Source organism: Plectropomus leopardus, chromosome 12 (genome assembly GCF_026936395.1).
Source record: "Plectropomus leopardus strain MGB_pleo_1.0 chromosome 12, ASM2693639v1, whole genome shotgun sequence".
Taxonomy (NCBI): Eukaryota; Metazoa; Chordata; class Actinopteri; order Perciformes; family Serranidae; genus Plectropomus; species Plectropomus leopardus.
In genome coordinates this window covers 18,179,652-18,203,290 of record NC_142187.1, presented here as the reverse complement: position 1 = coordinate 18,203,290, position 23,639 = coordinate 18,179,652, and the positions used below count along the sequence as shown (strand labels likewise).

Below are 23,639 nucleotides of genomic sequence, written 5' to 3'. Positions count from 1 at the left end.
TGATGCAGTTACTGTTTCTGCTTCTACAAGCACAAAAAGTATTTTCTGCCTGATTTTGTTTGTATACACTCTGCTCTGTTTTTCTGACTCTCCTGCACTTATTAGTCCGTGCACTCCTTTCCTCCACCTCCCACAGGTAATCGCTCGTGAGGGCCAACCGGTGAGTTTTTTGTGTCGAGCTGAAGGAGAACCTGCGCCTGCTATTGTCTGGATTTCCCCACAGCGCAGACGGATCACAGCCAAGAGTTCAGGGCGTATTACGGTTCTCCCCAGTGGCACACTGGAGATCCGCTATGCCCAGCTTACTGACAGCGGAACATACATCTGCATCGCCAGTAATGCCGGAGGCAATGACACCTACTTCGCCACACTCACAGTGCGTGGCCAGCCGCTAGATGCCGCCTCAGCCTTCTTTCTCAACCGCTCACTGTACAGTGGCGAGTTCTTCAACGACACAAATCTGAACAGCACACGCGTTTTCCTAAAGTTCACCTTGGACCTGACCACCATCTTGGTCTCCACAGCAATGGGTTGCATCACCTTCCTGGGGGTGGTCCTCTTCTGTTTCCTGCTGTTGTTCGTGTGGAGCCGGGGACGTGGCCAACGCAAGAACAACTTCACAGTGGAGTACTCCTTCCGGAAATCCGAACCCGCCACCGGCGGCTCCTCGGGAGGGACCAGGAAGTTCAACATGAAGATGATATGAAACAACGCAGCCAGGGGTCCCTCGGGGGAGGCATGAGCACGTCCCAAAAACGTGTTTGACACACGCAAACACACACAGCCACTGACTCGCAAAGAAGCGTGAAAGCACAATATAAGTTCCCGTCTATGGCTCCATTCAAAATTGAGCACCCACATCAAAATGGGAGCCATGACTCGATTTGGTTTGTGAATGAAATCAAAACGACCCTGATCTCTCGGCCTCACAGTGGTTTTATTCACTTGTGGTGAAAAACATGTTTGAATGAACTAAAGTATTAATAGATTTGAAAGAGCTATTTGTCATTCATGCTTGATAAGAATAATAAGAGTTAAGAAATATAATAGATAAGTTTTGGAAATTGGCATGATTACTGACCTGTGGGAAAGAGGTAGCCCAGTCTCTCTGTTACATTAATGAGGTCATGAAAAAGATTTCATTTAAATTTCCCTTTACTGTCTTCTGTGCAGTCTGGAACTTTAAAGAAATGTGATGCAGGGAGACCTGGCTACCGTCCGTTTAAAGAATCTGTAGCTATGCTCGTCTAAAGTCTGCCGTGTTAAGAGTCATGCATGCAGAGATGCAGCTGAGAGTTAAGTTGTAAGTTCAAACCACTGAATAAAACACATTGTTTTGAAAAACAGTTTGAATACATTTTTCTACAACAGCCCCCTTTATCTATTCTGACCACGGCTGAACAGTGAGGAGGGTTCTTCATCAACATCCAAAGCTGTACAATGCGATCTGATAATAACACCCGACGAGAAACAAATGGATTCGAACAAAAGATTTGGCCTTTTTCTTCTTTGTGAGATTGTGCGACAATGTTAGCTGTGTGAGTTTGGGACGAGCGCACTGGCCAAGAGCTGGCGTGGCTGCCCGTGGCCCGGAGGGTTTGGTTAGGAAGTCAAGCCCACCGGACGCGGGCAGCTACAGTAACCACAGCAACCAACACAATAGAGAGCAACGGGGGCTGGGGCTGGTGGCCGCAGAAGAGTCGCTGCGTAGAAGGTGAGGGGGAAAAGAAAGAGGTCCCTACATCACAAGCCCTGTTCATGCTCTTTCATCCACAGGAGAGGGTCGACCTGCCGGCCTCCGCCCTCCGTCCCCGCCCCTCTGCTGTGTTGGTGAACGCCTGACCTTCCCAGAGCTGCCAGGGGGGAGCAGCCCGGAGAGTTGGGTCATACTCAGAGGCAGACAGAGGACACGAGGTCTTTACATAAACACACACACATTCCTGTACACATAGCGACACATGCATAACACCTTTTCTCAGGAAAAGAGAACTAGCCTACAGAGTGAGTGCAACCACACATACTGTTAAAATATAACATTCCAGCAATACTGTACGTAGAGCCATAAAGCCAAAATTCATTCTCTAAGAGAAAAGTGGTGTAAATGTTTGAGTGAAGAAACAAAGCCATAGTATGTGTAGGTTGTTTTGTTTTATACTGTAGAGTAGCGTGTGCATGATTCAGCTATATAATAATAGTAATTACTGCTACTGCCATCTTACAAACTGGTGTGATGATCACAAGACCATCTGCTGTCGCTGGGCTTGCATAAAGTTGCACCCCATAACACACACACGTACACACATACACACACGTACACACACGTGTTAAATCCTCATCAAGGTTACTTGGACTGATAGGAACAACAATCACAGTTGCACATGAATAAATATACAAATTGACTGACTGCTCTCCCTCTGTCTCTGAGACGGTCGGTGTGCGAATGTCTCTGCCCCCTAGCCCAGTGCATCCCCGTCCTCACCCCAACCCCCCGCCACCACACACCCCCACTGGGTCCTCCTTTGGGAGGGGTCCCTGGCTGGAGACCGAGGATTAAAAATGTAAATGAAGTCGTGTTAACCCTACCCACGCCATGTGCATCGTATAGTGGAGAGTAGTACTGTGGTTTTAAAAACAACAAAAAAAAAAACAAGAAAAAACTTTATTTGAAGTGTTCTGTTGAATCTTGTTTGTCCTCCATTTTAATTTCCTCAGTTGTTGTTGTTCTCCGTGACCTTTTGGCTGTTTACCGTTTTAAAGTTCCCCGTCCTCTGTGTGGGGCCGCCCTGTTCTCAACACCTGATTAAGTTCCCCAAAAACTAGACAGTGCATGTGGCCTTTTGTATCTCAGTGTGCATACCAACCGGAACCAGGCAGAGAAATATTCTGATGAAGAAACGGAGCAGTGGTTCTTAAAATTAGTGTCACATGTTAAACTGAAGATGCTGTGAGAGGCTAAACACAAACAAAAAGGGAAAAAACATAAGTAAGCGACACGAAATTATATACATTTTTAGTGAATAGATTTACTTCTTCTGGAGTCGATGCACCAGCTCTTTATAAAGTAGCCTGGTCAGAAGTGTTTTTGTTTAACTACAGCTTTACTCATCACGAAAACCCTAAAATAGATTGGTTCGACCACACAAACTATTTATTATTAGATTAGTTGTAAAATTGTTCGTATTTACTTACAGTAACTGCCAAGTGTTACTATTGCATAGATAACCACACCAGCCGACAAAACTAATGCCAGCTTGTTAATATACGACCCATTCACAGTAAGAGTAAAAGAGGTCGACATATCTGATCCAAATTCTTTCTAATTATAATGTAAACTGGGAACTTTTTACTTTATATCCCATAGATTCAGAGGTGTGGACTCGAATCACATGACTCAGACTTTAGTCAGACTCAAGGTCTAAATTTGATTATCATAGACTCGACTTTACAAAATAAAAATTAAAAATGAAAAAAACAAAAAAAACATGATTGCACTTTAACACCAAAGACTTTTTTACTTTACTTGGAATTGAGACTTTTGACTTGAAAATACTTGATACCTTCCCCAAAGTCCAGAGATGATTAAGTATGTTATTTAAAAGTGTGCCACAAATCAATTAATTTCCCTTTATTTCCCAATTCAGTAATGTTAGCATGAATCATTCCCAGCAAGTCGACATGTAATTCCCCAGATGATTGACTTTGTTTCAACAAATCCAACAGAAAATCAAGCAGAGGGAGAGAACCACAGACCTTATGTTACATTACCAATCACTGGTTAGAGATTTTTCTTACCAAAGTTAATTTCATTCATATACAAAAACTGTGTGGTGGTAGACACCGACAGAGGCACGTCAACTTCCAACAAACTTGTTAAATCAAATAAATATAATTGTAGCACTCGTGAATTTTTGTAAATGTATCTTAGAATTTCTCTGGAGTTAAAATGGCATTACTTTTAGTGAAGGGAGCATTGTGACTTGTCTAAGACTCAAAACTCAAAGTTTAGGACTTGGGACTTGACTAAGGACTTGAAAGTTTTGACTTTGGGACTTGAGTGCAAAGACTTGCGACTTGCAAAGTAATGACTTGGTCCCCACATCACAAACATGCTGCTAATAATGTGACATTAGGGTAATCAAATATTTTGGATAATCAAAATATTGAAAATCATTTCTAGGTATGCTGAAATTTAACAAAATGAACCTACTTTTACAAAAGGACTAAAAGGTCTACAGGACAGTTAAAGGTCCAGTGTGAAGGATTTAGTGACATCTAGCGGTAAAGTTGCAGATTGCATGTCGGAGAACTATGTGGCCAAATCTAGAGCCAGTGTGTGGTTTACTGTTCACGACGTCTACAGAAAAAACACGGTTTACTCTGTAGAAGAGAATTCTAAGGTAACGAAAACACAACGCCTCTTATTTCCAGGTGATTATAAACTAATGAAAACATTGCTGTGGATGCTATATATAATTTCCACCAACAGACGCCCCTAAGTCATACACACTGGACCTTAAAGATTAATATATTGTTTGGCATTTTGAAACTAGCTGGTAATTAAAAAGAATGTATACAGGACACATAAACCTACTGAGGAAGCGCAGGTGCTGTTAAACTCATTGTCGTGTGCAATATGTGAGGAGGACTGCACAGCACAGCATTTTTAGGGGTCATATTGTTAAAAAAAAAAAAAAAAAGTTGGGAACCACTGGCCTAAAGCACCTGACTACAACACTGTATGAAGACAAGTTTATGCTTTGGACATAATTTGCCCCAGGTGAGAGAGAACCTCAAAGTCTCCAAACTTTTGCAAAATAAATCCTGCAAACTCCATTTCCGTCCCCAGTGAGGGATGATGAAACCACGGCTTCTGTGTCAGGATGAATAACTCAACAGCTGTTAAAGATTCATGAGGCCGAATGAGAATAGATGAGCAAATTGGCCTGGTTTTCTTTTTTTTTTTTCCTTTAACAGTGTCAACGGCCATTTCTGTGTTGAGATCAGGACGTTGCCTTCACGGACGTCTCCTTTCCCTGAGCCGACCCTTTTGTGTTTCCATTCCCCGGTATTTCTCAGTGGAAATTAGGTTTTAGAAGACAGTGAGAATGTCTGTAGTGATTGTCGATGGTGTTCTTGTGCAAACATCAATCACAAACGTAAGCGTAGACGAGGGTGTGTTTTCGTTTTATTATCTTCTTCTCCTTCTCCTCCTCTTTGCCATCCTCCTCCCCTCTTCCTGTCTTCTTAACATATCCGTCCCTCGTTGTCCCTGTTCACAGTATTAGGCTGGATTATGGTTGTGTGGTAGTAGACACGTGTTCTGTGTGGTCGGTGTTGTCGTGTTATGATTTGTTGCTCCCCGTGATGCCATCGAACACGGAGCAACGATTGGATCAGAGGAGACAAAAGATGAAAGGGGTGACCCAGGTTCCCTAAAAAAAAAAAAACAAAAAAACAAAAACATTGGTTCCCATTTCACTCCCTTCTCATTCCTGAAAAACCATTTCTGGAACTTTCCCCGCTCTTCTCAGTGCCGCTCTGGGATCTTTCTCTGGCTATGAAAACCCATGGACTGTACTGTATGTATTTTCTCTGATGATATCTTGTCACACTTTAAATATAAATGTAGAAAGGGGTGGTTGGGTTGTTTTAATACCGTGACTATGAGCCTACACTCACTTTCTGCCTGCTGTGGTTCACTGAGTCATTTTGTCAAGGAAGCAGCTCATTCACTGAAAACACTTTCATGTTGGTCAGGGTTAAAAACAAGCGTCTATTCAAGCCCCGCGAGTCCTTGAATGCTTTCCTGTCCCCTCCAGCTCCAGTGTACTGCCAGAGACCCATTATCAAAGGCTTTAGAAATATGTAAAACATTTTAATTGTTAGAGACTTTGCCAAACAATTGTTCAGCAGCTCTGTCATTTTTTTACGGTGCAAGTACACACAGTTTTGCAGCCAAGCCATCGCCTCAGTCTGGCTGACAGCCTCTCTGTGTTTGTAGATACCAGTGGAGCTTGATTCATCTTCTCTATCGTGATACTTGAGAAAGTAGGCTGAGAGATCCCCCCGCTCCCTCCTCTGGTTCGCCCTTGCCTGGGGTTGATGTACTGTAGTCTAGACGCCCCATTTACAACAGCAGCAGCAGCAGCAGCACCAACCATTCCTCTCGCTGCTCGCTGGGGACCTCTTCAAAGACGCAAACCAAAACAAGACAAACCCTAATCATCGCGGCATCACCAGCCAAGTCAAAATACTTCTTTATTATTTTTATTATTATTATTTTGTAAAATTATTTTCATTCTATTATTCAATTTTAAGACCAGCCCTATTTGCTATTCTCTCAGTATTTGTCCAAAAGAACTGCATTTTTACGTGCATTTCTGTGGTCTCCTGTCATTTCTGACTCCATATTAGCTCTAAATGAATCCATCTCCTACCCCAGATCCTCCAGCTGCTGTTTCGATTGGATTAGACTTGAGTTGAATTATCAGAGCTGAGAGGAGCAGTAATGGGATGACGGAGAAGTGAGCTCGACTGATTGGGTGATTACTTGCCTTATTAGTCCCATTTCCATAACAGACCTCGCAGAGCAGTGTCTCACGCAACGGCTGAAGGCTGAATTCATGTCGTCATTTCAGCTTTTTTCATAGATAGAATTATTACATATGGCTCCTTGATTAGGACAACGGTAATGCAAAGCAGTCGTTGTTAACTGGCATTCAGGTATAATGTGGCGGAGCATTGCTGAAGGATTGTTAAAAGCACCTTGAACAGATAACTGCTTCATCTTAACCTTGACCAGACTATTGTGACTGCCCCCCTTTCTATGTGGCAATACTGACCCCACGTGGTCAATGTGAGAAACAGCAACAAATGGGACCATACTGCCGACACTCAGTATTATTATGTGGTGGGGAAGATAAAGCAACAGCTCTGGGTCTCATACAGTGAAACGCTAAAAAGAGCATATTGACTGTTAGCTTCTGAAGTCAGTGCTTTACTGATTTTTTTCCTATAGCCATAGCGTGACCTCCTTTTGACTGTGGGTGTCTGGGGGCTTTGTTTGCCCTCAGCCACCTTGTGAGGGAGTTATGAGGAGAGGTCTCCATCTGATCAAAAGAAGCAGTTCTGACCTGGTTTGCTGGGATTCAGTCTGTAGATTAGAGAAATACTTTCTGACGCCCTCTCCGCCAGTCAAATAATAACAAACCATTTTAAAAAGTCGAAGCATCGTTCTTTCTCTGTATTTGACTGAGAGCTTATTGGCGAAACGTTCCGTTCCTCACAATTGAGAAAAACAAAAATCTTTCTTGTGGTCTTAGCAGGTTTAATCTATGCATGCCTTTTGTACACAGTGATTGGTCTTGCCAAACTCTCACCTACGCTTGTACGGAGAGCTATGGGTGCCATTGTTACTGGCCATGGGACTGGTTGAAACTTACTGAAAGAGCATGTGGGAGCATTAAAGGGGATCTATTATGCTCATTTTCAGGTTCAGATTTTTTTATTCAAGATTTCTACTAGAACATGTTTACATGCTTTAATGGTCATAAAACACTTTATTTTCCTCCTACTGTCTGTGCTGGAACATCTGTATTCACCCTCTGTCCAAAGAGCTTAATTTAGCACGTCTGTTTAAGCCACCTCTCTGAAAAAGCCCAGTCTGCTCTGATTGGTCAGCATTTCCTGAAACTGTATTTCGACATCTCTGCATTGTCATAGCAGTCGATAAATGACTGTAAGAAAAGCGGCACATTTTACTGTGATCAGGGAGAAAATTAACAATCCAGCTAAGGCTTCATGTGTCCTGGACATTAGCATGTAGCTTAATGTACATTAGCGCCGTACTTGTAGCCAAAGAATGACTGTAACCTAGAACAGCAGCACTTTTCTACCAAGAAAAATCACAAATAAAAGCTTAGAAATATAACCAGACAAGTTCCAAAATTTACCACATTGGCCATCAGGTTAACATGTTCTGATTTAACGTGTTCGTAGCTAAATGCACATTTGCATTGTACTTTCAGCGGGGAAACGACTGTAATGAATAATAGCTCCAAGTTTTAATGAAAAAAATTACCAATAAAAGCTATTAAATACAACCAGACATATTCAGGTTGAAGACATCAGTAACCAAGACTACCGTCTCCCCTTATGTTAGCATGAAGCTCTGATTATATTAGCAGTGTAGGCTACTTGTAGCAGAATGACTGTAATGGAGATTAGCGGCACTTTCCACTGTGAAAAATAATCAAAAAATGCTTTTAAACACAACTCGACATGTTCCAGCAGGAATATGATCCAAAGTCAGGGAGAAGATTAGATGTTTTTTCTGATGTTAGCATGTGGCTACATTTAACAGTATACTCTCAGCTGTGACTGTAAAAGAAAATAGCAGCACTTTTGACCGTGGAAAATCACTAATGGAGGCATATTATCTGAACCAGACATGTTCCAGCAGGAATATGGTCTGAAATACGGGAGAAATTTACAATATTGTCAAACCATCATTCCACGTTTCCCTGACGTTTGCATGTAGCTTCATATTTACATCATGTAAACACTTGCAGTAGAGTGCCTGAAACCATATAAAGAGATCAGGCACATTATGGCGTCATACTTATCCAGACTAGAGGAAACTGGAGGTTTTTGCTCACGTGGATTACTTCTGAATATGTTTACTTCATTATTTGAAACTTTGGCCGCGTTTATTATGACGATCCGACATTGTAACACTATATATAAGACACAAAATACTAAAAAAAGCGTAATAGGTCCCCTTTAAAGTGATTTTAATGTGGTACAAATCAAAGCCAGTGGCGAATAATCACCTGCATTCATGAATATTTAAAGAAGCGTGCATCTTACAAAAGAATCATTTGTTTACTTGGGATGATTGTACTTTTACACATATCTATCCACACACAGAGGATGTGTAAGCTGTAGATAAAACGATTGATATTCCAAGCAGGATGGTGGGACTGATCAATGCTGTATGGGGATAGGATTATTAATGGCATACTTTCATTGATCTATCTTGAACCTTGCCACTCTCACAGAGTCCCTCTGGAGCAGGAGGAGGCGTACAGAGCTTTTACAGACCTGGTTGGCACTCATTCCTAGGTTTCCACATTAAGACGATTTTCCTCTTTTAAGAACGAGATGGTGCCAGATCTGGACTATTTTTTCTCTCCCAGGTCTGAGCCGATATAATGCTCTCTTACGTCTCCCTCTCTTCAGAGGAAGCTGTCATTATGTTATAGCTCTGTATTTGTTGGAGCCCTCTAATGGAAAATCTAGTTTATTTCCCAAATTTGGCTGGGCTGAACGTACTCCCTCCTCCCTCCTCTCTCTCTCTCTCTCTCTCGTCTCTCTCTGTATTCTTTCTCTGTCTCTCTATCAACTTGGCACCGACCTCGTTAAACATTTGAGAACATTTTTCATCGATCACACTCATTTTTTGCGCTAATGCACATTTGTTTCCTCTTGACATGGTCGTTACCAACTCCTGAAACCTAGGAATGGGTGCTGAGCGCTCCAATTAAATGCAGAGCTTACATAAAGATAAGTTGTTTAGCTTGTCAGAATGAATAATGTCATCTAATCCATCAATGAGGCATATGCTGGCTCATAATAGTTATACAGTCAGCACTAAATTTGGACTCTCATCCTCTCTTGCTGCCAGAACATCTGACTGTACCTGAATTATTTAAATTTTGCACCGGCGTTGAGTGGATCCTTGGATGTGAAGAACAAAAACTGTACATATTAGATCTATTAGCCATATCATGTCATCAAATCTGTAGACCTCCTTGCCATGTCTGACAGAGGAAAATGACTGTTGAACTGTAAATAGTGTAGGTATAGTAATATAGAGTTTAACTGCTGCTTCTTTTCTCCAGGGATCACCCATGTTTTGCTCAGTCCCATGGCTGCTTGGTCTCAAAGGGAAGGATGAGACAAAAATGTACTTGTCTATAAAACACATATAAGTTCTTTTTTTATTTCAATGTATGTTTTATATACTGTCTGTCTTGTAAATGAGCTCCTTTTTCGTCATAAAAGCATGATGTGACTGTCAAAATTGTCCTGTGTGTCTCTTCTCGTTAGCGGCTCGTGTCTCCTGCTCCTTAAAACAGTAAAACACACACAAAAGCTACAACATAGCCAATATGACTGTCAGACATGTCTTTTACAAACCATGAGCATTAGTATGTTGTTGATAACACTCTGGATGTTTTCCCGTACTTTAGAACCTGGCTGCAGGGATTTTGCTCCTGTTCAGCCACAACTTTGGTTTCCAACTATTTTCTGTCACTTAGTATGCTGACGAGCCCCGGCTAAGTGACATATTTTGTGGATATATCATAATATATTTAGTGCAAAACAAAATAACAGTACAGCACAACTGATAAACTGTACAATTAACCAAAATAACAAATGCAATAATTATAGGAAGTTTGTTTAAAACAAGTGGTTTAGATGAATTCTTAATTAGATCAGTTCCTGAGAATATTGCATAAGAGATCAGAGTTTTCTAATATTTTGAAGATTTTTTTTCTCATGATTGTCTTTGTATTGTGATTTATTTTGTTTTGGTTTGTTTTACAATAATATATACTTATTGCTCTTTTTTATCAAGAAATTTAGCATTTTCTTCTCTTTGAGGCTTAGTCATTGTTTACTTTGGGGACCCCTAATGGGGGTTGGGAACCACAAGGTGGAAACCAGTGAGCTACAAGACCATCAGTGAGATCAGGTATTAATGTTTGGTGCAAGTATGAGACTCAAAGTGTTCAATATTAAATGCATAATTATAAAAATGAATGCACACAATATTTAAAGCTGCTCTAATCAATTTGGAGTTGATGGAGACCAAAAATGGAGCTAAAAGAGACAAAATATTTAGTTTATATTCACCAGGTGGACTTAAACACAGCTACAAATGAATGATAATGTTGCTCCATAACTACAGAATGAGTAGCTGTTTGATAACATGTTTTCCATACCTCCTTAAGAGGTAATTATATATTGGGTTTTTAGTTGTCCCCAAGTGGCCTTAAAACCAGTTTAACAGAGGCATGAAATTGGGAATTTTGTTGTTTAAACTTGGTTCATTATTACATTATTTCATCTAATTTCTTTAAACAAAACACATTTTTAGGCTGTCTTTTATGTAATTTCACCAATTTTGATTTAAATAAAGCGTTGTTCTAAATAGTGATTTGTTTGATAATGCTTGCTTTAAAGAAATAGTATTTGTGTATTGAAAGAAACAGCCGGTCACTTATGTGATTGGCTGTTGCTTCAGACTGAATGAACGGACAGCCAATCACATAACTGGCTCTACCTCGTTTGTCTTAATTGACACAGGCTTTGCCATGATAAGTAACACAGAGCTTTTCCACAGCAGACATTTACGTCATGACCTAATTCCACACCAGCTATGCTGGTTCAGTTTGGGTATGTAGTGTCTAGACCTAGAAAAGTGACAAAATAAGGTATCTGAAAGCAGACAGCAGGCATACCGAACACCATCTATTTTTGAGTCTGCTGTTGGTTCATTCTCCCTCAATGCAAAGCACAAAGGAAATGGAGGAGACGTTCACAGCTTAGATACATTGTGGGTAGTGAAACAGCTCCAAAACATATTTAAACAAGTAAGTATTACAACGCTTTAATGGCTCATTGTGAAGTGGCTTTACTTCAGTTTGACGTCATTTAATTTCCTGTCAGTATGACAAGATATCATATATTGATATTTTTGGGTACTTACAGCCAAAACAGTATGATGCTTAGTGTTTAGTGAATAGTGTTAATAAGTATGTGTTGTGGATTTGGGACAAAGCTCTATAGGAGGAAAAGCACAGTTGTTACAACTCAATCAGTGGCTTTGCTTTGTCCCTACAGTGCGACATTTAACAAAGGGAGAGTAAAAGTAAACTGAATGGATTCACCCATTATTAGTTTTATCATTTAGCCTACATTTATGCATGTCCAAATATACAAACAAAAGTCAACAAAACACTTTTGTCTTACAAATTCTCTGCACAAGGCCTTACACCAAGGTAATGTCTCATCTTTTCTCTGGGAGGTTTTTAGAAACCTGCGGAAGTAAATACCTGAAAAAAGAAAACCTGCCAAAACCTTTCTATACAGAATATTTCTGCATAAACAGCACAGGTGCACTGCTTGTAAATGCATGTGACTGTTTATGCAGCGGTGTTTTCAATATTATGGTTTCAGTAGTCCCCTTTTTTCTTTCTTTTTTTCAATTCTTTGTTCACAGTGGGGGCATGTGACAAAAACAAAGTTTTCTTCACAAATTTAGCGAAACATAACAAGGTGAATAATTGATATTGATGAAGCACTCCTTTAAGTTAAGAATTAAGAACACTAGGTATTTTATGAGCAGATTCCACTCATATTTGACAACGAAATTACTACTTAGTCTTCAGGATTTAGTATTTCCTCAACCGAATTTATTTCCTGGAAGTGTGAAAAAGGCTTTGAAACAAGCTTTCAGAAATCTGATTAAAGCCTCTGAAAACTTGTTTTCCTGTAACAGCCTGACTAAAGGAAGGTGTGTGGTGCATGTAGGAGACCCCAGTGTTTCTGAAATCCTGATCCTGACGCTGCAGACTTTCTGTGATAAGAAGGAAAAGAACAGTCCCATTTCACACCACCAGATGGCAACAGGGCTTCACGGTAAGAAACCATCACACAGAAAATGAAGTCATTTTGAAGCCAATTGCTCGTTTCTTTATTTGTTTTAGTCAAAACACACAATTTAACCGTACTGGTTTTCACTTGGTGTATTATTTGTTCCAGTAATTATTACTTGAGTCTCCCTCCACAGGCTAAAGGCAGACCAACGTGACTGACAGACTCTCTGTGTTACTGCGAGATGAAGTTCAGAAGAAAGGCTCTCTGGGTGACGACCGTGTGTGTGTGTGTGTGTGTGTGTGTGTGTGTGTGTGTGTGTGTGTGTGTGTGTGTGTGTGTGTGTGTGTGTGTGTGTGTGTGTGTGTGTGCAGGCATTTGATCAACATCTTCGATTAGATGTCCACTTAACAAGTCAGACCCCCAACACCACCACCACCTCCTCCATCACAGCCGGGGGAGGGTCCTGGGTGCCTCGGCCCCCACCATAAAGGTCACTCTGAAGAGGTTAAAGGTGACCACACACACACACATGCACATAAACACACACACTGTTTATTTCTGAGAGCCATCCTTCCTCCTCTCCTCCCATTTCAACTGTCCAGTCATTTTCTCTGCCCTCCTCCATCGCTCTCTTTCTCTCTCCCTCCTTCTTTTTTGTCTCTGCTCTATTTGAAATTGATTGTCTTCTACCATCACAAAGACACTTGGTTCTGATTGATTGATTGGTAAGGGAAGAGGGAGAGAACATCGACACTGGGGCTTCCAGAGCTCTGAGGAAAAAGCAAATGACGCCATTTTGATGCACTGGAAGAAACCTGTATTTCAGCTTCCTGGCTGTCTGTTTGTTTATGCTTCTCCTGACGCAGACAAACACCCAGGCCGATCGAATTTTAGATTAAATACGAATGAGCTGAAATACAGGAAGGAAATGAGAGAAACTCAAACGCACACTCACACCTCTGTGATGTGATGAAACAAAGGTCAGATACAGGTACAAACATGACGGCGTGGAGACTATTCCTGCACAAAAGGACAGGTTACAACAGGAGGAAAGACACACAGTGATGAAGCTGATACACATTCAAATACACATATTTTATACAAACAGCACATAAAAGACACAGAGCTAAAAATAATGAACTTGGAAACCAAAAGCCAGTTGTTTTTTCCGTTTCTCCCCCTCTCCTCTACCTGTAGAGGTACAGTTCATCCTGCAGTTTATATACACTTATATAGTATCCATGCATAAAAGAATCGCTCGTCCCAACCCTAATGACAGAGGTGCTTTGGTTGGTTCTCTTTTTTTTAATATGGGAATCACTTTAACACACACAGGAGACAATCTTGAAACACAAATAAGCCAAAAAAAAGTGCTGCATAACAGAAATTAATATTCCTTCATGTGTCAATTTTCACCTTGATCTTTACCCAGTTTTCTCATTTATGACTTTCTTTATACTTATAATCTTTTGATTTATTCCTTTCCTACTGCTACATCAACATCATCATCATCATTATATCATTATTATGTATTATCCTGCTTGTTTATTTATATCCTATATATGCTCTCAGTGTTTCCCTTAAAGGAATACTTCACCCCCCAAAAGACCATGTGTGTATCAAGTACTCATCTTGTGTTATGTTGCGTTTTCTTGCAAGCTTCCACAATGAACAAAGAATCGAAAAACCAAACCAGTCTCACTCCCAACTCATCATTCACAAACACTGGTCAGTGGCCCTTGACGTCAGACTCTGATGCACAGAGGCCCCCTTTAGTGAGGTATTGGAGGCACCATAGTATCAAGAGCAGGAAAGTCCACATAGGGGAGATGAGAGTGGATGGGTCAAACAAATGCAGGACTTTGCCCTAGGAGACTGCTGTTCATGTCACCTGTGAACCAAAAGTCAATTGGCTAATTTTAATAACAACGTTGTGTGTAGCGTACTATTTTGTGATTTGTATGTCATGTGATGTTCACTTGTCAACAAATGTACTCCTTTGAAGCCAAACCATGATGTATTTTCTAAACCTCATTATTTTGTTGCCTAAACCTAAGGAAGTAAACCTAAAAACAGTTTGTCAAAGTTGTTTTTACCCAAATTCTATCTTTATTTTAAAAAAAGCTCTAAAACTGATAGCTTAAAACTGAAGTTTATCTTTAAAATATACAATGCATTTAACAAACTTAAATTGACATGCTTTCCCTAAATGCCAAAAACTGAATGTAAGAGAAAAATATAGAAAATTCCTAATGAATTAAAGTCATAGGAGTCTCATTTAACAACTGCAAAACACCTTCACATAAACAGCACAGGTACGCTTCTTGCACGAAACGTTTTCGCATGAAACATAAACTTTGATGTGGTTTCGCCTTTTGTTCACACCGCAACCGTGTTTCGAATGCCTGAAAACTCAAACTTTTGAAATTAGGTTCAAGAATGTAATCTTTAGAAAATGCAACCATCACTGAACTAAACTGGCAATATGCAGATCCTGTGAGAACAATAACGTCATGTCTGCGCTTTGCACATGAGCATGTTGTTCTTCTATGGTGTATCTACTGTGTGTGTTAACTACAGGCCTGGCATGCATACTACAGTATTTTCTGTGGTTTTTGCAGATCCGTGTACATGAAGATTGTTCTCACAATGTTATCATATGAACACAGATTTATGCAAAGGGCAGACTTTCCCATTTTTAACAGGGCCGTTCTCATCTGAACGTGGCCTTAAACTGGAGAATTTTAGTGAAAATTCCCAATTAGTTTGGGAAGTACTTAGCATATGACTGGATAATTGAGACTTATACTGCACCAGTTGTGTGATGGTTCACATACGGATGTTTTGATATTGTTCTGCTGTTGTGAAATACGGACTCATATGACTTCAATTCATCCAGAATTTTCTCAATTGTTGAATTCTTCATTCATCATGGAGGCATGAAAGAAAAATTTTCTTCTCATATTCAACATTGGGCTAGTAATTGATATGCAAATCATTTTGGGAGGGTGAAGCATTTCTTTAACTCCAAAAAGGACAATGTGCAAACCCACAAATAATAAATTAACCAACTCAAAAAGATGTCAAACCATAAGACAGCTTATACTGCACACGCTCCTTTAGATAAATAAAATAAAATAAAAAACAAAACAATCATTTTGCTGTGACTTTTAACGTCACTCTCATTGCTAAACATTGTCATTATTGTTTCACTACGTTAACCTTTACAATAAAGATTTGAGGTATATCAAGATGAATTGTCTACACATGCCTGCCTCGTTGTGATGCTACCCTGGACGGAGGGACCAGCGAAGAGGGTTTGGATGGGCGGGGGTCACCGGCGGGCATCATGTGTCTTTGAGTCAAAGGGTCTCATCATTTCTGTACTGACTGATCACTGGTTGGTTGTTACAAAGTTTAAGTTTTAGATGCAAGCCAATGAGAGAGCGGGATCAGAGGGCTTTGTAAACAATCAGATACACACACACACCTACACTCGGATTACAAATTACACAAAAATATCTCTGGTGGGAGTGTGTGTGCATGCGTGTATCATGGAGAGGACTCGGCGAGACAACATTGTCTCGCCAGCATGTAAAAACATATAAAACAAAACGGTGGTGGTAAACAATCTTTTTCCCCTCATTGTGTGAAAAAGTGCTCTTTAAATTCAAACAAAAGTTTTTTTCCTTTTTATGTGATGAGGACCTCCTCCAGTGTTGCTCCCCCTTCACCCAGTGTGTGCCCCCCTTCACTTCAAACACTGTGTGTGTTTATGTTTGTGTGTGCAGAGCAGTCCGACCCCTGGTTGAAGGAAAAAGGCACTCAACTCTTCCCACATGACTAACACCTCCGTGTGTTTGTCATGCAGCACGACTGCTTTGTGGCGGTGTGTATGTGCACTCAGGCCCTACTTACACCTGGCATTAATATGCATCTGCGCTGATCCGACCCCAAGTAGACAGCGCTAAATACAATTGTGAATGACCACCAAGACGCATTGTGATCCAATCACTAAAAGCACTTGCTGAGGTGTTCGGGAACACATTTGACCACTTATCTTTTGTAGTGTAAACGCTAATGCATCCTTATGCATTCCCGACAATGACTTTGTCATCCATGCGAGATGTGGTGTTTTTTTTGGTGACAGCACAGCAACACTCTTTAAGTTGCCCATTTCTGAACACACTGAATGAGGTGTTGCATGACCGTCCTTTGTTTTGCTCAGTAGAAATCGACGTGTTTAATTCTGCTCACAGTGCTATCTCCAGCAACGCTTCGCTAACACGACTCACGACATACAGACCGACCTCTATTTTAGGTTGTTGTTTGCGCAAAGCTAATTGTGTGTTATGATTTTGTCATGATACCGTTTGCTCTCATTAATTTGACTTACTTTCTCCTATTTTTGACAGTTTTTATTTGATCATGCCTTTGTTTTATTTTATCACCTTGTGAAGCACTTTGGTCGACTTGTCATTTTTAAATGTGCTCTATAAATAAATCTGACATGACTTGACACAACTTGACTTGACTTGGGCAGACTCTGAGACAATGGGCCCCTGGGCACAGACATGCAAAAGGCCCCACCACCTCTCCTACATGGAGTAAGAAACACACTTTGTGTGGTTTTTCCTCATTTTTTTTGGTCGTTTTGTGTCATTGTGGTTGTTTTGCCCCTTTTGTAGTCATCTTATGTCCCTTTGTAGTTCCTTTGCATTTCTTCGTGGTCTTTTTGTGCCATTTTTGGTCGTCACTTTGTAGTCATTTTGTGTTAATATGAGTGATGTTTTGCAAGCGACAGCCAGGGGAGGCCCCCGACATTTTGGGCCCCTGTGCCTGGTAGACCCATTCAGTAATTCATTCATGACTAGAGAGCATGCTACTGAGCATGCTAGTGAGCAGATTGCAAGAGAGTGAACATAATAACTAAGCGTGGAGCCCCTTTCACGTCTTAGCGTGTATGACGTAAATCTGAACACAAGTGATCAGCTGGAAACACATGATAGACACAGGTGTGAATGGTGATGTGTCTCAACTGGGGTTGGGTACTGAAACTCACTGCCATTATGACACCAGTTCCTATACGACCAGTATGCACCGGACTACAAAACACAGATTTTGGTGCCTGATTGTGCGAGTAGTGATGCAGAGAGTGACTGCGAGCGAGAGAGAGAGCATGTGTGTCCCGGTGATGGTGACAGTGAAGCTGCAGCACCAGAGCAGAGAGTATGAAGTTGAACGTAGCACTGCAGTGTGTGAATCTCCACTGTCCACTTGTGCTTGGATCAGCAAAGCGCATGTTAACACCAGGTGTAAACAGACTCTTAGAAGCATGTCTGCATGTGTGTGTTTTCATGTGTGTGTAGTGTTTGCATGTGTGTGCACGTCCCTGGTCCAGCGTGAACACGGCAGGCTTGAAGTATCTTTGGTATTGATGGCTGTGTCACAGTCCAGTCTATTCTGTGAGGTAGCCACACACACGCACAACTGTTTCCGTCGCTAACTCTTTGGGTCTGAGCTTCAAATATCTGCACTGAAAAGCTACAGGTTTCCCCTCCCAGAACCCAAAAACTATGGAGGAATGTCACTTAATTATTTCCTTCCAGTCTGATGATGGGCCTCTGATGCTCCTGCTGCGCCCTCCTGTCTGCGTCTCCTCTCTAATATGATTATCTCCCGCTAGCAGATGCTACACAACAAGTGGCTTTGCCCACAAAAAGAAATTTAAAAAGACACAAAGAAATGATGCGGTTCTCATGGTAACCAAAAAACACCATCAGCAGAGGGATGCAGTGACAATCCAGTTCAAAGGGCTCAAAGTTCAGAGATCACTGAAGAGGTCCTTCCACCACGTATTCACAAATATGCACAGTTTGTCATTTGTGGTATTCCTTCCCGTCTGTGCATAGGATCAGTCTACGTTGATTCTTCTTTTTTTTCATCTTTAAGTTTTTACATTTTGTCGACAAGGTGCTTCTTTACATATAGTTTCAGCACAACATAGCACAATAGTCACGAGAGAGAAACCATGTGTCTATGGTACTATTATTACCCGCATCAATAGTTAAGGAGGGAGAAATGAAAGAAGGACACAACAGGGGGAGTAGCAAGAGAGCAGATAAATAGAGAATAGATAAGACAGAGAGAAAGAGAGATGAAATTAAATTATTTACAGTCATTGTGTTTCATTTCGATCACATCAATGTTTTTCTGAGGTATGGAATAGGCGCCCGTGTAGTGCTTGCAGTTGTAACGACACAGACCAGACACAGCGGGCTGGGGGGGGCGCATGGCGACGGAGCGGGCTGGCACCTGTTCTCTGATTATCATAAAGAGGCAAACGTCATTGGCACTCAGGATCCTATATTGTGACATTTGACCTCTGCGTTTGGCCACTAGAACAGAGCAGAACCCCCTCCCTCCCTCACTCACTCCCTACACTCGGGCAAGACACTTTTTTTAAAACATGGGTTGTGTCATCCCTGTTTGATTGTTCTCCTTTTGTAACCTGAAAATAACCTCTCAAGCGGCTACGGCCATGTCGCCATACAACGAGACGAAGAAACGAACATTCAAATGTGTATCAGAGGGTTTGTGGGTAATCATGTTTGTTAGATGTTTGCAGGGCTACACTTCTGCTTATATGGAGCATCGGCATCCTATTACACATCTGTACAGCAGCGTATTGCTGCCACGCCAGAAACAAATAAAATCAGTATCCTGTTCTAACAAGAAATGTTTCTTGATTTAACAGGAAACTCTTCTTGCTTGAACAAGAAACATTTCTTGTTTTAAAAAGATATTTTCATGTTCGAACAAGAAACATTTCTAGTTCTAACAAGAAACTTTTCGTGTTCTAGCTATTTTAAGACATTTTCTTGTTCTGACAAGATATTTTCATGTTCAAATAAGAACTTTTTCTTGTTCGAACAAGAAAACGCTTTCTAAGGTGACAATTTAACATTTTGTTATAATATAAATCTCATGTTTAAATGAGGAAACAGTGTTGGAGATCAGCTTAAGAAAATATCTTGCTAGAACAAGAAACTTTTCTTGTTCTGCCAAAATACAGATTTTAATTTTTATTTTATTTTTTCTGACGCGGCAGAAATATGCTTCCATGACACTACATTGTGTTGCTGTAAGCCTGCTGGAGACATGCGCTGCAGCTTCATGTTCAGATCACAGACTGTATATAAAGATAGATTTTATATTATATACAGTCTATGGGTCAGATGCTCTAAACGGGCAGCAGGTGGCACTGTTACTCTGAAGTGGAGCAGGCCGACTCACTGCAGAGGAATTACACTCAAGCAGCATGTGAACACTATGCACATGCACACGCACGGCTGCAGTGATGCAGAGGTGGTGTGTGTTTAGCGGGTCAAAGGACCTGCCAAGAGTGCTTCACAGCCACTTGAGTAGCAGTTGATCACGGCCCGGCAGACACACCGCTGTCTGATTTCTGGCTGATTTGTGAGGACCACCATGTGGCTGCTCAAGGTTTGCTGTCTTAAAGCTATCTGTTCCCTGTCAGGGGTGAATCTTTGGTGTGTTTACATCCTGACAACCAGCAGATGTTTCTAAAGCTCCCTTTTCAAGGCTTGACCCACCGTGTTTTTCAGAGTAGATGGATTTTCTTTGGTTTTTAGGTGGTTTTTTACTAAGAGCCACATGTGGTTGTTTGAGGGCAACTCTCTGAAAGCTACTGGATCTTTGGTTTTGAAGATTTGAAATGCACATTCAGATTTAAAAGAAAACACATGGAGCATCGAGGAGATCTGATTCATCTGCCCAGGTTGTCAGCACTCTGGGCAGATGAATCAGACGAGTGGTCTGGAGCTACACACCCTGTAGCTCTGCAGTGCTTCAGTGTAAAACATCCCCCCCTCCATCCTCCATGCGTGTGTTCAACCATCCGTCCTGCCGCCGTCAGGCCTTAGAGAAAGTGGCTGCAGAGGAGGTGCCGGGTTGGATCGGTGAGGGGTTGTTGTTGTTTCCGTGAGGAGTGTGCGCGTGGCCATGTACCCCATGACTGTGTGACTCCTCTGTGTCCCAGCGGTCTGTACAGCGGCGGCGTGAGTTCATGAAGAAGTTGGAGACGGTGGAGAGCTCCAGGCCCAGCTGCTGAGAGATGGTGATCTGCATCTCCTTGGAGGGCCGGCGGTTCTCTCTGAAGATGGCTACCAAGGTGCGACGCTGCAGGTCGGTGAAGACCAGTCGCTGCTTCTTTGGCACCTGGTTGCGCTCTCGTCCTCTGTCCTCCTCCTTTCGTTTACATGCTGGAGAGAGGAAGGGAAGGGACAGAGGGGAGGAGGGGAGGACACAACAAAAGAAAGGAGTTTTATTGCCATCAAAATATTCTCGGGTCATTTAAATTTGCTGAATACAGACTTGGGAGGGAACAATTAATGCAAGATATGGCTACATGATAAAGGTGATGACTAAAAGGGAAATGCTAAAGAATTTAGGACTGAGGTAACATTTAAAATGGCTAAAAGAGACTGCTATGGAAGCCCATTTCCACCAGTGTGATTTTAAAAAAATGACCCTGTAAGTCATTATTTTGAAAAACTTTCTCAAAATGATTAGTATCTCAAAATAAGGAATAGGTTATCCCAAAATAATTATTTAGTATGTCAAAATAATGATTTAGTATCTCAAAATAATGGCATCTCTAAATAATGACATATATCTCAAAATAATAACTTACTTATTTCAAAATAATGCCCGTGTCTCCAAAAAAATATGACTTACTTATCTCAAAATAATGACTTACTTATCTCAAAATAACAACTGAATACCCTAAAATAATGAGGAAACTGTACTAACTCATTTTTTTACAGAGTTTCCCAGTACAATGACTTGCTATTTTTTCCATCACACTGGCAGAAATGGACTTCCATACAAATCAAATGGTGATAGCTAAGATTAAAAATGGATCAATGCAGGTGTTTGTGTGTATGCATGAATGTCTCTGTGTGTTACGAGTTGTAATATTTCAGCTGAATGTGTTGAGCTCACTGTTCAAATGTAAATTTGGAGTTGAAAGTAATAAATTACAAAGTAACACGTACATGTAACATAGGGAGGGTAACAGGAGGGTATGCAGGCTGCAAAAGAAGGAATGGAAAAGTGGAAAGGGAGAAAGGAAAGCAATGAGACAGTGAGTCGACATTGAAGAAAAAGACCAAATTCAAACATCTCTCCAACTTTCAGAGTCTAAAAGCAAAAACTGATCACTTCCATAAGACCTTTTCTCCAGCCTAAATCAGTGCTTTCCAAGCAGAGAACAGACCACCCTTGGGATCCTTTAATGGCCATTACTGTGCCCTTTAAAATGTTGTATTTCATATATCATTGCTATTTGCCAAAGTACACTCAAAGTTTTTAGATTGATTTCTTACCTTCCTGGCAGCTTTTGTTTTCCATTTATTTCATTGAGGTATGACAATCAACTTGAGGAGATCTGAAACTTGTTTGACAGAAAAACGTTTTTAATGTTCTTGTCAACGTCAAATTGCATGTGGTAGCCTACTTTAGACTGGCAGTTTGGAAAACTCTTCCTGTTTGTGTATTCAAGAACACTCACAGGTCTCAGTTGTTAAACAGCTAGTTTTTGTACAGAAGAAAGTAATGTGTGTATTTGTTCTTATTTATATTATAGCTTGTAGATGCTAGTTATTAATTTTAGCCATTGTGTATCAACACCTAAATGCCCATCTATCCTTAAAGGAGTACCTTATCCTCAAATGACCATTTTTGTATCAGTTATTCACCCTGTATTACGATTAATAAGTAAAGACATGCCTTCACAGTGAACAAAGAATCCAAAAATGGGAGAAAAAAAAATCATAATGAAATGCAGTAAAAGGGTTCTGCGTCCACATGAAGTGAAACGTATCCATGCTGTCTTCAAAGCCAAACTCCATTGACAAAAACAATCATTTTACCTCAATGAACGTATAAGCAGCTTGTTTACCACCAACTTGATCGTTTAGGTTGTTAGTGTTATTTTGTGATTTTGGTCAATCCACACAAACCCTTTAAAACACCACTCACATAATAATGCTAAATAACTAACTGATCGACTCAGGGGTAGACCAGCAGCTCCCTTGTTCAGGGAGGTAAAATTACCATTTTTGTCAATGGAGTCTGGCTTTGAAGATAGCATTGAAAAATTTAACTTGCAGTTCAGTTCCCTGTCACAGAGGGCTGATTGGGAAGCACTGATTCATCTGGCAAAATGGGACTAGAATTATAGCATACTGCACATCCTGCATGAGATATTGTAAATGGATGTTTTGATATAATTTTGCTTATGTTAAACCTGAAACGTGAGGAAAACGTTTTCTTTATTAATTAACCATAATACAGGGTGAGTCATTGACACACAAATAATCATTTTATGGTAAAAGCATCCATTTAAATGCTATACAATTGATAATGTTTCGATATCTGCAGTGGACCATGACTATAACATTAAAAACAAACATTAATGAGCCTAATTGTTCATCTTAATGGATTCCTTATTTCAAGCAAGTTTCAAATCTCCACATGTTGATTTTTAAAGTGCAGTGAAATGAACTGAAACCAGGGGCGGCCTGGAGGATAGGAAATCAATCTATAAACTTACAGAAGGCTTGGAAAATGGTCATCAGTAATGTAAAGTGGGCTGCACGGTCAGTTTTTAGATAATGGGCCACAACGTGCAAAACCATCAGTAGGGGCCCTTTAATACAGTGGCTAATAATGGGATGGTGACGAGTTTGATAGTTATTATTCCATGTAAGCAGTTGGGGTTAATTTTATTCTCCTAGTCTAATGATTCCTGAGGTTATGGTGGATACATAGTCTTCTTTGCTGTTGGTCTGTGTGTCTTGCTGAAACTGGAGGAGCGTGATGTGAACTGCTGACAAAGAAGCGGCGTGCCGTGCCTGGATGCACCGTCAGTAGGCTCAGGCTGTAGC

General features: G+C 40.8%; 2 protein-coding genes across 3 annotated transcripts in view; one reads left to right on the top strand and one right to left on the bottom strand.

Annotated features, from left to right (window-relative positions):
- Window positions 1-10,084, top strand: part of lingo3b (leucine rich repeat and Ig domain containing 3b) — a 104,512-nt gene extending 94,428 nt beyond the window's left edge. For both annotated transcript variants that reach the window (XM_088085385.1, XM_088085386.1), the window contains one exon: window positions 137-10,084. In XM_088085385.1, the coding sequence (XP_087941511.1) occupies window positions 137-706 (570 nt within the window). In that variant the 3' untranslated portion in view covers window positions 707-10,084. The remainder of the gene's footprint in view (window positions 1-136) is intronic.
- Window positions 10,085-12,736: 2,652 nt separating this feature from the next.
- LOC121951904 (one cut domain family member 2) overlaps window positions 12,737-23,639 on the bottom strand; it is a 23,984-nt gene continuing 13,081 nt past the window's right edge. Inside the window, exon 2 of the mRNA XM_042498395.2 lies at window positions 12,737-20,951. Coding sequence (XP_042354329.1) covers window positions 20,602-20,951 — 350 coding nt within the window. The 3' untranslated portion in view covers window positions 12,737-20,601. The remainder of the gene's footprint in view (window positions 20,952-23,639) is intronic.